Source organism: Dendrobium catenatum, unplaced genomic scaffold (genome assembly GCF_001605985.2).
Source record: "Dendrobium catenatum unplaced genomic scaffold, ASM160598v2 fragScaff_scaffold_822, whole genome shotgun sequence".
Lineage (NCBI taxonomy): Eukaryota > Viridiplantae > Streptophyta > Magnoliopsida > Asparagales > Orchidaceae > Dendrobium > Dendrobium catenatum.
In genome coordinates, this window is record NW_021319284.1 from 480,529 (window position 1) to 494,266 (window position 13,738).

General features: G+C 34.0%; 1 protein-coding gene across 1 annotated transcript in view; it reads right to left on the minus strand.

Moving 5' to 3' along the window:
• Positions 1-3,376: 3,376 nt before the first annotated feature.
• LOC110100123 (cilia- and flagella-associated protein 20) overlaps positions 3,377-13,738 on the minus strand; it is an 18,266-nt gene continuing 7,904 nt past the window's right edge. Inside the window, exons 2-6 of the mRNA XM_020827541.2 lie at positions 9,180-9,251; positions 9,055-9,086; positions 8,198-8,439; positions 3,683-3,919; positions 3,377-3,603 (exon numbers count right to left, since the gene is read on the minus strand). Coding sequence (XP_020683200.1) covers positions 3,595-3,603; positions 3,683-3,919; positions 8,198-8,439; positions 9,055-9,086; positions 9,180-9,232 — 573 coding nt within the window. The 5' untranslated portion in view covers positions 9,233-9,251 and the 3' untranslated portion in view covers positions 3,377-3,594. The remainder of the gene's footprint in view (positions 3,604-3,682; positions 3,920-8,197; positions 8,440-9,054; positions 9,087-9,179; positions 9,252-13,738) is intronic.

A 13,738-nucleotide genomic window follows, 5' to 3' on the forward strand; every position in this document is an offset into this window, starting at 1 on the left:
CAAATTGTCACATCTTTTATATGCTGATGACTTGCTGATCTTTGAAAAACTTGATATCCAAAATTTCAATATGTTAACTCAAGCACTCAACACCTTTGCCATCTCAACTGTGTTATATATTAACTTTGAAAAAAGCTCTCTCAAGATGCCTAATTGTATCCACAATTAGGAAGTTATTTGTATGGCTCTTTCTATTCCTATCACAAGATCCAACATTACATATTTGTGAATCCCTCTCTCTTTCAAAAGAATTATTGTTACTTATTACCAACCTCTGATGGATAATCTCTTTAAGAAAATGTCTAGTTGGAAAGCCATCATGCTATCATTTTCAAGTCGATTGCAATACCTTAAATTTACTATATTGAACTATATAGCTTATTAGATCAAGGGATCATTTATACCTAAAAATGTTTCTAAGTTTATTAATAAACTTGCATCTAGATTCTTATTTTTTGGTAACATTGATGCTGCTAGGACGTTACGTCTGATTTCTTTGGATAACATTTGTAAACCCATAGCTAATGGTGGATTGGGCTTGCCTTCTCTTACTGCTCTCCAATTTGCTTTCAATATCACTATGATCAACATAATGTATAACCTCAATTCCCCACTTTCTTCTTGGTTTATGCATAGTTACACATCTCCTTGGTGCTCTCCCCAGCCTCATGCTTCATGCTTCTGGAAAAAGTTATGTAACTCAGCTGCTTTGGTAAAGAACTCTTTCTTGCTGCTAACTCTCACATATACATGATATGGGATCCCTGGTGTAATAGTACGTCCCTTGCTGAAATATCTAACGCCAATGCTAATGCTTTTATTCAAATTCTTGGCTCTAAAGCTCTTGTTAAGGATTATATTTCTGGCAATAATTGGGTTCTTCCTTATACATTTCCTTTAGCGGTTGCCAATGCCATCAATGCTACTCCCATATATGATTCTACGGTTGCTTGTCTCACATGGGGTAATTCGAGTGAGGGTTTCTTTGGCCAATTTGTTAAAGAATTTTATAAAGTAATCCCTCAGTGCTCTTGGCATAATATGATATGGCATAAACATTATGTTTTGGAGTTCTCTGTCTTTGCTTGGTTTTCTATAGTGGGGGTCTTAAAACAGCTGATGTTTTAATAAAAAAAAAATATACACGTTGATCCCACTTGTTTCCTCAGTCAAGCGGAAAATGAAAGTATTATGCATCTTTTCTTTGAATGCAATTACACCTATTCTCTATTATCTAATCTACTGCCAGTTTCTAGCTCTTTATTGCTCAAACCCTCATTATTAGATCTTTTGGAATGGATTAATGCACTACAAGAAAATAGCTCATTTCCAGCTCATATAAGAAAAGAGTGATGTCAAAAAATTTTACTTTCTCATCACTTGGTGCACTATTTATTTCATATGGAAAGGAATGAAAGAAGATTTGGGGACAATTTGTGTAGCCATGCCACCTTTTCAAACATCATTAAGAAAGCAGTTTTCACTAAGATATGCAAGTGGAAAGATTTTGCTAGGCTTTTGGCTCTTCTTTGAAGCATACTTCTCCTTGGTAGGCCTGTATTATTTGGATATGTTCCCTAATGCTGTTGACGTTCTTTTTGCTGTTGGGATTTTTGTAGCCTAGACAATAATGTTCTCCCTTACAGGCAATGCCTTGGATGGTCGCTTGGCAACCAGAAATTACGACCGATACGATCTTATGAATATGTTAGACATATTACACTGAGTCCAAGGTTCTACGACTCTGCTGGTTTTTGGCTGCTTCTAATACAAGCCTCTTTTTTTTTAATCTATTGTAGCAATTTGTGATTTAATTCTTATGTAAGCTGCTTCAATAGTTTTGTTAGGCCCTATCTTCTTGTAGGGCTTTTGTTTTGTGCTAGTTTCTCCTTTCTGTGGAGATGCAACTATAGATTTTTCTTTTTGATTCTGTAATTTTACAAATTTAATATACGAGTTTTTGCCTAATATTCCCCAAAAAAAAGCTTTGTTGGAATTGATTGTAAAATTACCTGTATAGTTGTTTTGATGAAAGCCTTTATTTTTGGAAGATATTGAAAGTATTATAGATTTTTAGCTTTAAAAAATTGGATAATAACTTGTTTACAACTATCACATTCTAACACATACAGTTGTAGGTGAATAGAAGTGTGATAGTAATCAAACCAAGTTAGCGAAATAGTTTTCTATAATAAACCCTCCATTAACAAGTGTTCATGCTTCAATACATATCCCTCCAGATTTAAAAAACATAAAATGATTATAGATATATATGTAGAAATCCACATAAATAAAATTAACTTTAATAATCCAAATAAACTCAATATTATAAGGATTTTGGCCTTTTGTATGCACAAATTATGTTGATTACCAAAAATAAATATACTTGCTTTCTGGGATGGGCAGTGGTGTCATCATTAGAAAGATATTAGTAATTATAAAATGCTCCTCTTTTCTTAAATAAGATATTAACAATTATAAAATCATAAGCTAAAAAAAAAATCTAATATGATCTAACAAACCTTTATTAGTCATTATAAACTTATAGTCACCATAAATGCTTTTAAAATATACCTCTTTATAAGCATGTCTATTTAAATCACCTCCATTAAAATTTTTTTTTTCAAAAAACATCTTTTGTAATAATTCTTCTAAATCATTTCGAAATTTAATTCTTAACCCATATCCAAACTTCCATTATGAATTTCCGCCTGCACTTGCGGATTCCGCCCGCTGCCCGCACTCATGACTTGTCAACCACTTCTGCCATTGTTGTCATTACCTGCACTCACAAACTCACGGTTGCCTGCACTCGCAGACTTGCAAACACCGCCCGCTGCTAGCACTATCGATCGCAGACTTTGCCTACACTCCCAGACTCTGCCTGCTACCGTTGCCGCTGCTTCGACGACGACTTTGAATAGGAGCTGGAAGTAGCGACGAGAGCTTTGCTGGCGCTTCTTCAGCCAAATCTTCTAAATCCGAGTCAGGTCGTATCAACCCGGTAACCCGCGTAGGTCAGGTCTGGGTTGAAATATCCAACCAGTTTGCAAAAAAGGGTCGATTTCAGGTTCACCCATTGAGATCCGGGTCAACTAGGGTTCGATACAAACCCAACCCGTTGACCCAAATTGACACCGTACATCAGCACAATTAACTTAACAAGACTTATCTCAAACCGCTAAGCGTGCTTTTCTAATATCTGCTTCGAGAGTGCAGATATTAATCCAATCCAATCAATGGATACTTCAATTAAATTTAATTAATTTAAAAAGTAATCAACCTTTTTTTAGATATTTTAGTAGAAATTACAAAACAAAATCAAATCTACATGAACTTTCGTAGGATTAAACAAATGAATTCGCCCATCTGAAACAAAAAAAAAAATGCTCAAAACATATCGATTATTTAACCAACCAACTACAGTGGATGAAACCAACTTACATTTAACCAACCATAACGATAAAATCAACTGAAAAAGCACTAAAACTGTCAAACAGCTAAAAGAGTTCCATTCTGTTACAATAATCTTCCCCACAACATAATTAGAAAAACATCAGCCGTATCGGCCCTGCAGCATTTCATTTGGGTAGATTAAACCTTCTGGAGTTCAATAAACTAGCATAAGTTGCAGTTGAAAAAGAAGAAAGATGAACGAAATTGATTGCATAGTCAGTCTTACCTGCATGGGGAGATAGAGCTTGAATTCTGGAGGAAGTTCTTCCTCAGAGTAAAGGCGGTCTGAGAAGTAGATTCTCCTCAAGCGGCAGTTTGCATGGACCTGCACTCGGAGAGTCTCCACATAGTTCGTACCATATGCTCTTCTGGTTAAATCAGTAAGATTTAACTGAATGTTATTCCATCCATCTTCCAACCGAAGAGGCATGGTGCAGATGAAAGGCTTCACACGTGTCATCGACTGAAAACAAAGCCAAATAGAGCTTGCATCAAAATGGATATATGAAGTTCATATTGCTAAAAGAGATCTATAGAGTACAACTATTAAGTTTATAGCATCAGTTTTCAATGGAATACATTCATCTTTTGGGGGGATTATTCCTTTTCAAGATTCTTTAACAATCGTTGATGGCAGTAGGAGGTCAGACGTGTGTGTACAACAACAACAAGCCTTTGTCTCACTATATGGGGTCGGCTACATGAATCTTTTTTCTTCATTGTGTCCAGTTAAAAGTCAAATTCTCATTTAAATCTAATATAGAAAGATCATTTCTAATATTTTCTAATCAAATCTTTTTAAGTCTACCTCTATCTTTCGTAACATAAGTCAAATCTAATACCTCTATTTTCCTAGCTGGGTCATTGGAAGGCTGTCATTTTATATGACCAAACCATCTAAGGCGACTCTCTCTAATCTTATCATCCCCTGGAGCTACTTGAACCTTTTCACGTATATGCTCAGATTCTTTAACTAGTTAATGGCAGTAGAAGGTCAGACGTGTGTGTGACGAGGATAAATTGAGTAGTTGAAATCCAACATAAACTGTCCATTTTTTAACACCCAAAACAAACTGTAACCAGATCTCCTGAATTCATAAATTAAGTTTCAGATGAGCATGCTTCAGTGGTGAAGCACACCTTCAGACTCCAGCAATTCAGCTAGTCGGCCCTCAATAGCAAAAAATTTGAAGTAAAGGAGAAGGGTCGGTGCATCATTGCCATCACCAACAATTTGGACTTAATGAGCTAACTCTTACTAATGTAACACCCCAGTTAAATGTTCCTACAAGATGCTTCTGAGACTACAAGGTGTAAAGTTCACAAATAAGCCCTTTAGACTATTCATCGAAAAAAAAAAAAAAACATTTATGCCTTCAATTTTTGTATCTTATTTGTTTAATATCAGCTCTCAACTGAGCGTGGGTCAAGTTATTTTAGCTTTGATGCAAATTACTTTGCCTTGTCTAAGGCAACTCTTTATATTGATAATGGAATTGCTGCGTATAGTTTGAATTCTTATAAGATTTAGGCTTCGTTTGGGACGGCTTTTTTATTGCTTTCTAAAACGGAGTTTTTGAACAAATTTTTTTATTTTTGTATTAAAACTCCGTTTTAGAAAGCAGTAAAAAAACCGTCCCAAACGAAGCCTTAATATAAAATTCAAAGCCGAAAACTTGTGACTGATTTTGAGGAACAATAACTGCATGCAGAACGCACATTTTTACTTGAGAATTAGTTAAATTGAATTTAAGCATCTAATGTATGCCATCTTTTGTACTTTAAGTAATATTAAAGCCTGAGACATATTGTACATTTACACCATAAAATGGCAAGCCAGAGAAAACACAAATTATAAATGACTAGCCAAGCTTCCTTTCCCCTCCCTCATTTTTTGGTGTTTAGAGTTTTCTTTTTTTAATTTATTTCTACTATGGTGGTGCTTCCGTTGTTTAAATTCAGAAAGGTGAAACAAAGCATGCCAAATTTTGACTTCATCTCTGGAATGCAAAATTCCCTGTATATAATACTCACTTATAGAAATAATTGCAGACATTTTAAATCCAACTCAACAATTCCCTTATCTACCAAGCCCCGGTAAATGCTGCGGCAATCATTCATCAAATGTGCAAAGAAGATAAATTGGGGATTTTGACATTCAACATAAACCATATGTTTTTTAACGCCCAAAACAATTTGTAACCAGATCACCTGAATTCACAAATTAGGTTTCAGATAGCATGCTACAGTGGTGGAGCATACATTCAGACTCCAGTTTAAAGTTTCAAGCAAATGAAGGAGTACATAACCACAATACTACTACAACAACAACAACAATCATTTATCCCACTACGTGGGGTCAGCTACATGACTCTTTTTTCTCCATTGTGGCTTGTTAAGAGACAAATTCTCATTTAAATCTAATTAAAAAAAAAGACATTTATAATATTTTATGATAAGTCTTTTTAAGTCCACCTCTACCTTTCTTAAAATATTCTAAATCTAATACATCTACTCTCCTAAAACACCTACTCTCCTAACTGAGTCATTAGAAGACCGATGTTTTATGTCACCAAACCATCTAAGGCGACTCTCTCTAATCTTATATGACACTAGAGCTACCCCAACCTTTTCACGTATGTACTCATTTCGCATTCTATCTCTAAGAGTAAAGCCACTCATCCAACCCGAGCATCCTCATCTCTGCAACACTGAACTTAATTTTATACTTCTCTTTTAATTGGCCAACATTCTATGCCATAAAGCATTGCAGTTCTCACCACCATCTTATAGGATTTTCCCTTAAATTTGAGAGGTACTTTTTTATCAATGCATAACCACAATCAAAGTGCTAAATTAGCAATTCTAGCCAAGAGCTGACACCAATGCTTAATGTGAGATGAAATCCTGTGAAAATTGCAGGATGCAGGAGCAGAATAGATTTCTAGAAACAAGAACCCCACTAAAAAGAAGCATCAATAATTTGCAATGGTTTGGATAAAATATCCATGATACATGGTTAGTAATCCCCATCATCATTAAGTAGGAGAGATTTCTTGAAAAATTAAAGCAATTTGTGCAAGTTTAACAATCTTTATTAGGTCATTGGAACTACTTTAAGAATACTGTACATGAGGGCTTAAGGATGGAAATGGAATGAGAAAAAAATCGAAGTATAGTAATGAGTTAAAAAAATTAAGGCTACAAGGTACTAAAAATCATCATGATAAAAGTCATCTATAGCCTTATCCCAGCTATTTGGACTAAAAGCGCTAAAAATAAAAGGAACAAAATAAAGATCCAAGGGACCAATGTTTAAAGTAATGAGACCATCCTAAACCTTTTAATTCTTACCAATGTAATACCCCAGTTAACCGTTCCTAGAAGATTCTTAGAATACCTCATTCAACTGAAAGTTGCAATTAATTTGAGCCTACAATTTCTAAAGGGCCCCAAGTTCACAAATGAGCCCTTTGGGCTATTTTGTCGAAGAAATACATTTATGCCTTCAATTTTTTTTCCTCATTTGTTTAACATCAGCCCTCAACTCAGCGTGGATGAAGTTATTTAACTGGTGATGCAAATTACTTTGGCTGGTGGAAGGGCAATTCTTTTATTGTCAATGGAAGGTATAATTTCTTTACTAAGAATTCTCCTAAGGTTTAATAGCAAGTTCACAGGGCTAAAAACTTGTCACTGATCTTGAGAAACATTAGAAAATAAATGCACATCACTGTGGGCTCCGAAAATTCGTCTCTCTCTCTCTCTCTCTCTCTCTCTCTCTGCTTCTCTGAGATCAGGATCGGCACAGGCGGTGCAGGAGGGGAGATCGGCTTCGGGGTTTTGGCTCCAGCAAGCGTCGGCGTCAGATTTTGATCGGAGGAGAGGCGGCTTTGAGTCGTGGGGTTGGGTCGAGGGAAGGAGGAGTTTGGGTATCGGGAGACAGAAAGAGAGCGACGGAAGCTTGAGGGCTTTGTTCGCGAGAGAGGAAGTGAATCGAGCTGCCAGTGTTGTGGGAGATCGACTTCTATTTAACGACACTTGTGGTCGTTCGATCGAGGCGAGGATCACAGGATTTCCGCAGATTTTTCGGAGAAACGACGTAGACGGCGCCGAACGGCAGGATTCGCGGAGGCTTTCGTGGATCTGATGGGTATGTGCCATAGGATTTCTGCATTGCTTCCTTCTCCCTTTCATTCCTTTGGTTATTGTTTAGAGGTCAACAATCACACATCAAATGCAAACTTATACATGGTTGAGAAAAAGTTGAACTTCTACTAATATTAAGACGAGACATCTTGTTGCCTTATCTACAATTAAAAAAGGCATGCCAGAAAAATACACATTCTATATGGCCAGCCAAGTTTCCTTTCTCCCTTCCTGATCACATTTAGGTGTTTCTGAGTGTAAGGGTGTGTAAATTTTTCTTTTTCTTTTTTTATTTGTTCTTTTATGCATGCCATCTATGGCTTCATTTGTTGAATGCAAAATCTCCACTTATATAACACTCTCTGATAGAAATAATAGCAAGCACTTTAAATCCAACTTAATAACAGCCCAATATTCTAAGACTGGTAAATGCTGCAGTAATTTCTTCAATCCTTGGTAAACGAAAGCAATCATCGAGAACCTATAAGCATTACAGATTAGCCAAATTTAACTAGCCTTTCTATGTGATTCTAAAGGGATCACTCATATGGGGTATTGATCAAAACATGAACAAAAGGTCAAACTTACACACTTGATAATTGGATGCTCTAAATCGTCGACGGACATTCTTATCATCCAGCACCTGAATCTCAAAGGTGAAATATTTTTTCAAGTTCTTTACAATCATGACCAAAAAGGGAAGCTTTATGCCAAGTGTTGCTGCGGGATCAGCTGGACAAGTGATGTATGTTGACTGAACATTTGATCCAGCTATTTCGAGGACACTGGATTGAATATCTTCATCATGAGGTCGTTTGATTTGCCCATTAACCACTGCAACGACTCAATGAATGGGTTATGTAATAAAGAGAATTTTTACAGAATTGCAGGCCCAGCAACAAAGTTGCAGAAACATCAGAAATATCAAATCTGAAAATACACGGTTCAAGGAACACAACATTGATAATAGTGATTAAACATCATGATTCAATGAAGAACTCAGTACTGTAATACTTTTTGCAGAGGGTTTGAGTCAACCTTTGAGTAAGAAAAAATAAGCAATAGAAAGTTGTGGATCTAAGTTAATTACATATGTCATAAGAGTCAAAAATTCGGACTTCATCAGTTCAAATCTCAAAAAATCTAAAAATGGGATGTGTTTGGTTGTCATGATTAAAAAAGTTTAAAATTCATATTGGCAATCAAATTAGTAGCAAAATATAAACCCGTAAAAAGAAATAAATTGTTATATGCAGAAATTATACAGAAATATATAATGAATTTGCTGTTAAGATTGTCCAAATACATGTCCTAGATGGAAAACATTAACAAGGCACAAAAAAAGCAGGTCCTGGAAATCATCAAATCTTATAAAAGTGATCTTGATCGAAGGAAAATCTCAGAGAGGACAAGATAAAAAAAAAATTAAGTATGCTGCAATCTAAATACCTTCTTTATCCCATATCTGCAAAGGTTTACTCCTGCCAAGCAATAACAAGAGGTTAGAAAAAAATCCACCTGATGAGACAACAACAAATTTCAAAGCAATGTAATCAAGGCAAAGGATTGCATACCCAAGACTGTACAGGATAGACAAGAAACCAGACTGAAATGTGTTCTTAAACATAATTCCTCAGCCACTTTTCCTGGAGCCACATACAAAAGGAAACTAAGACAAGTCACAGTGAAAAAAGAAGGCAAGTTCACAATAAACAAAAAGGCACATGAACAAAGGATTTCCCCGAGTTGTCGAAACTGCCACCCAATAAAGGTAGGTTTGATTCTACTATACACCTTTTGTATTCTGAGTCCACCATTTATATTTCTAATTATAGGTTTTTACTGTTTTAAATGTAATTTCTTAGTTTTCGTTGGGTACTATCAATGTTGAAGGGACTAGGTTCTGTTTTTTTTTCCTCTTTATGTAATTTTCTTTTCTAGTCAATGATATGGCCTTTGCCTCTAATTTTCCACGAAAAAAAAAACAACAAACCAAAAAGGATGTTCTCATTTTCTTGAATAAATAAAGGAACCGATCACTTCGACCAAGGTAAACTGACAGTACTGTTTTCACGGCATGTGTATCATTAAATTCTAATCCACTAAAATTTCACAGCATAATAAAAAATTGATTATGTACCCGAATTCAAAATTCTCCTTTATGAAGAAAACTACAACTCAAAATTTGTAAGAAGAAATCTAAGTTCAAAGACTTCAATCGGATTGTTCGAATGATGCTACAAACAAGTCTAAGAGAAAAGTAGAAAGAAGGCCCACAATTAGATTTTTGATATGCATTAAGGAGAAGCAAGATCTCGAAGAACCAAGTTTGCACAAATTTAAAGACAAGAAAGAACCCTTACGTTGCAAAAGTATAAATTGAAGAAAGAATTATAATCCTTTTCAAATCAACTATTATTATGAGATGTTCCTGGAATGATAAATGTCAATTCAATGTTGTCAAAAATTGAGAGGCAGAAGATGATAATTAGGAGAATAACAAGAAAACTTGATCAATAGAAAATTGCTTAAAATTGTTAATCAAGACAACTTGATAGATTGAAAATTATATTATATGATCTATATTGTACTATATTTTATGCATGACACATATTTTATAAAAGGTAGAGTTATGATGGATTGAGAAAATTAAAGTTGTAATTACTCGAAGAAACTCAAAATTATAATCTCAATCATATGCTATTTTCCTTAATTAATTAAAATTGAACTAATCATATTGTCCGATTATGTAAGCAATATACCCAATGAAAACCTGCAAATAAAAGAGCGAAATCAAAATTCAAGAAAATATCAAAATACATTAACCTTATTGTATAGTAGAATCAAACAAGGACTATGTTTCCTATAAATTGGACAATTATACTATCGTAATATATGATTTTTTTATCGGACTCTATGATATGGCCAAATTTTTTAATAAACGACCTTCTAGGATTTTCTAATGTACTCATCTTATAAATATATTTTTTCTGAAAAATCCTAAAATGTGATTTTTAAGGAGGCTGTTGAAAACTTGAGATCTTTGGAGAGAAGGATTTCTTTTGCAACTTCTCTTTTCTTTTTAAAGTCTTCAACAATTCAATATAATTATTTTGTGAGAATTTGCACCATTGGTTGATTCCCCCAAATTGTATCCTTAATCATTTAATTTTAAAGTCTAAAGCTTTGATCCAGAGCTTGATATGCTTTGCTTTTAAAGATTTTTTGATCTTATGGAATCTTGTTGTGTACTATAAATCTAGCTGATAGGCTAGGTTAGCTGTGATATGTGATGATAATATTTATTTATGCTTTCATAATATATAGTGATATGATAAATATAAGGATTTAATCTTGATCTTCATAAATTGCATTTTCACTTTAAAAGTAAAAGCAGGTTTCATAACAAAAAGGGTTTTTTGGCTTTTAAATTTGTTTTTGTGATTTATCTTGTTTTGGATTGTCTCCAAATATTTCTTATTATTATTATTATTATAAATTTAACACTACTGTTGCCATGTCCCAAGCCCTGGATGAGAAAAATGGTGGGTTGTGATAGGTAATTGACAGCCAGCATAAAACTTGTTCAATAAGCATGATATGAATCTTTTAATATATTATATTAATGTCAGGGTGTTCTCTAGAAGCAACACTCTGTATAATATGAATACAATGAAAAGTGTGTAATAGTTGTTGAACGGGCACCCAGATGTAGTGTTAAATAAGCAAGGTTTTCCACCTCTGGACTACTATGAGCAAAGAAAATTAGTCCAAGAAACTAAAATTAGGATAAGAATTTAGAATATAGATTCTCTTGTAGTCAAATTAATAAAATTAATAGATATTTGTGGGCTCCAAAAATTTGCACCCTAGCCTCTCCACTCCTACTTTGTTGATGGGGAGAGTTTTAAAGGATTTAGGCTCCGGGTAAATTTTCATAAGGCAGATTAGGTTTTAGATAAGACACTATCCAGAGATTTAGCCCTCATTTTGTGAGAAATTCATAATCTGAGTTTTAGTTTCCCATATCGCAAGCCCCTATGGTTAATTATCTCTCCCGATAATGAGAGAGAACTTTCGATTAAGACTAATCGTTAAGTAGGCATTTAGTACCCAATATACGATATCAACAGTTTTAGAATTTGAATTTAACTTTGAATTTTGGAGTTTATAATTTTAAATTTATCACCATATACTTAAACTAGATGATGATGGTTCCGTTGTCCCGGCCTGTCAAGGTCCCTAGTCTACTTAGTCAGAGGGTTGATTCATCTAAGAACACCTTGTAAACCTAAGATGGATGTTTATCCAAGGGGATATATTTGAGTCCACCTTAAGTGACAAAAAGAATTTATACCTACTAAGTAGGTCATATGATTCATTACTCGAGAACTTAAAACTGTTAGGGAACATATAGGTTTTGTCCATAATTGTAATATAGTGGAGTAATTTATAGCAAAATCATTCAATTATAGGGCACATGCCACGTCCCTGCTGGTGAGAGATTATTTGAGAATGAATCTTAGTGATAGATACAATATAACATTTGCTCTTTGTAAGCAGAAGTTAGTTTCAAATTTATCACCCCCGACAAATGATTGCAGAAAGCGAATAGAGTTAAATTTAATTTTTTTGTGATTAAACTTCCATTTAAATGTTTAAAATTTAGCATATATTAAATTTTGAAATTTTAATAAGATTTGAGCATTGACCCCTTTGGTTGAGATTCACTTTCAACACATCCATCATCGGGATGACATGATTGTTATTTAAAAACATCTGTATTTTGTAGGAATTTATGAGGCATCTTAAAAGTTTGACATCCCCTCCGGTTGAGATTTTCTGTCAACACGGTTATCAATGGGGAAGTTTAAATGATTGATTATTTAAACATTGTCAACTCTTTTTGCTTGCTGACATAGGATTGGGTTTAACAATTGATGATTATGCGATCGCTAAAACTGAAGACTTATATTTTATGATGAATTTCATCTAGAGAGCCTCACGTAACTTTTTTAGACACTGAGTTTCAAAGTTTTCTGGCAGGACAACTTCTTGAGTAGATTCATGTCTTTTAATATTCTTTCAGCTTTCCTTGAAGCTTCTAAGCATAAATTATATATTCCATCTATATTAGCTTCAAAATGACACTACTTCTAAACCTTACAAGTGATTAATTTCATAGAACTCGCATATTCAATTGGAGGTTTAATGCATTTGCTCTTTAAACAGCATGAGCATCACATTCTTAAAAGGGAGAACATAGTTTATTATTATTTTTTTATAGAATTATGTTTTCTTTTTATAATCATTTGAAATTACACACACATACATGCCAGTATAAGTGGAGTTTTATGATCGTTAGGTACTCGTTTTGCAAACTAATTTCATTGTAAGCATAATACTAATAGGACTAAATTAAGGACGTTTAGTCATTTCATTAAATATTTATATATTTATCTACATAACTTGTTTTATTGATCAATTCAATACATTCGACTGACATTTTCCTACAGTTTGCCATGTGGTGAAGACTGCATTTGTGAGTTTTAGGAAAGAAATATGTGAAATAAATATTTAATTAAAGTGAAGTGCATTGTGGATGAAGATCAAAATGTGATTTTCTAAGAAGAGGATATTCAACCAATGTTTAAAATTGCGTATTTTGGTATTGAGGCGTTTTTCATTCGTGAGGCGAGGCGTAAGCCTCAAAATCAAAAGATTGCGTAAACATAACATGATAAATTTTTTATATACTAATGAGTGAATAATATAAAACATAAAAAAACATTAGATATGAAGTGAAATCAAAATATCCCAATAATAAGATAACATGAAATATATTTCAACTCAAATTCTATCTTTCCCAAATCCCAATATTCTTTTCATTAACATATAATTCCAATTTCTAAAAATAAATAGTAATGACATATCACATAAGAACTCATAAGTCATCAGCACTGTCATCACTAAGGGGTTCTTCATTTGAATCATCATTATGATGAACTGCCCACTCCCTTTCCTCCTCTCCTATAGAGTCCAATGTCGAGCATTTACTTCAAGATTTATGTAAGTTTTTATATATATAGCGTGAGGCGTAAGCCTCATGCCAGTGAGGCAAGGCGGGCCTCAA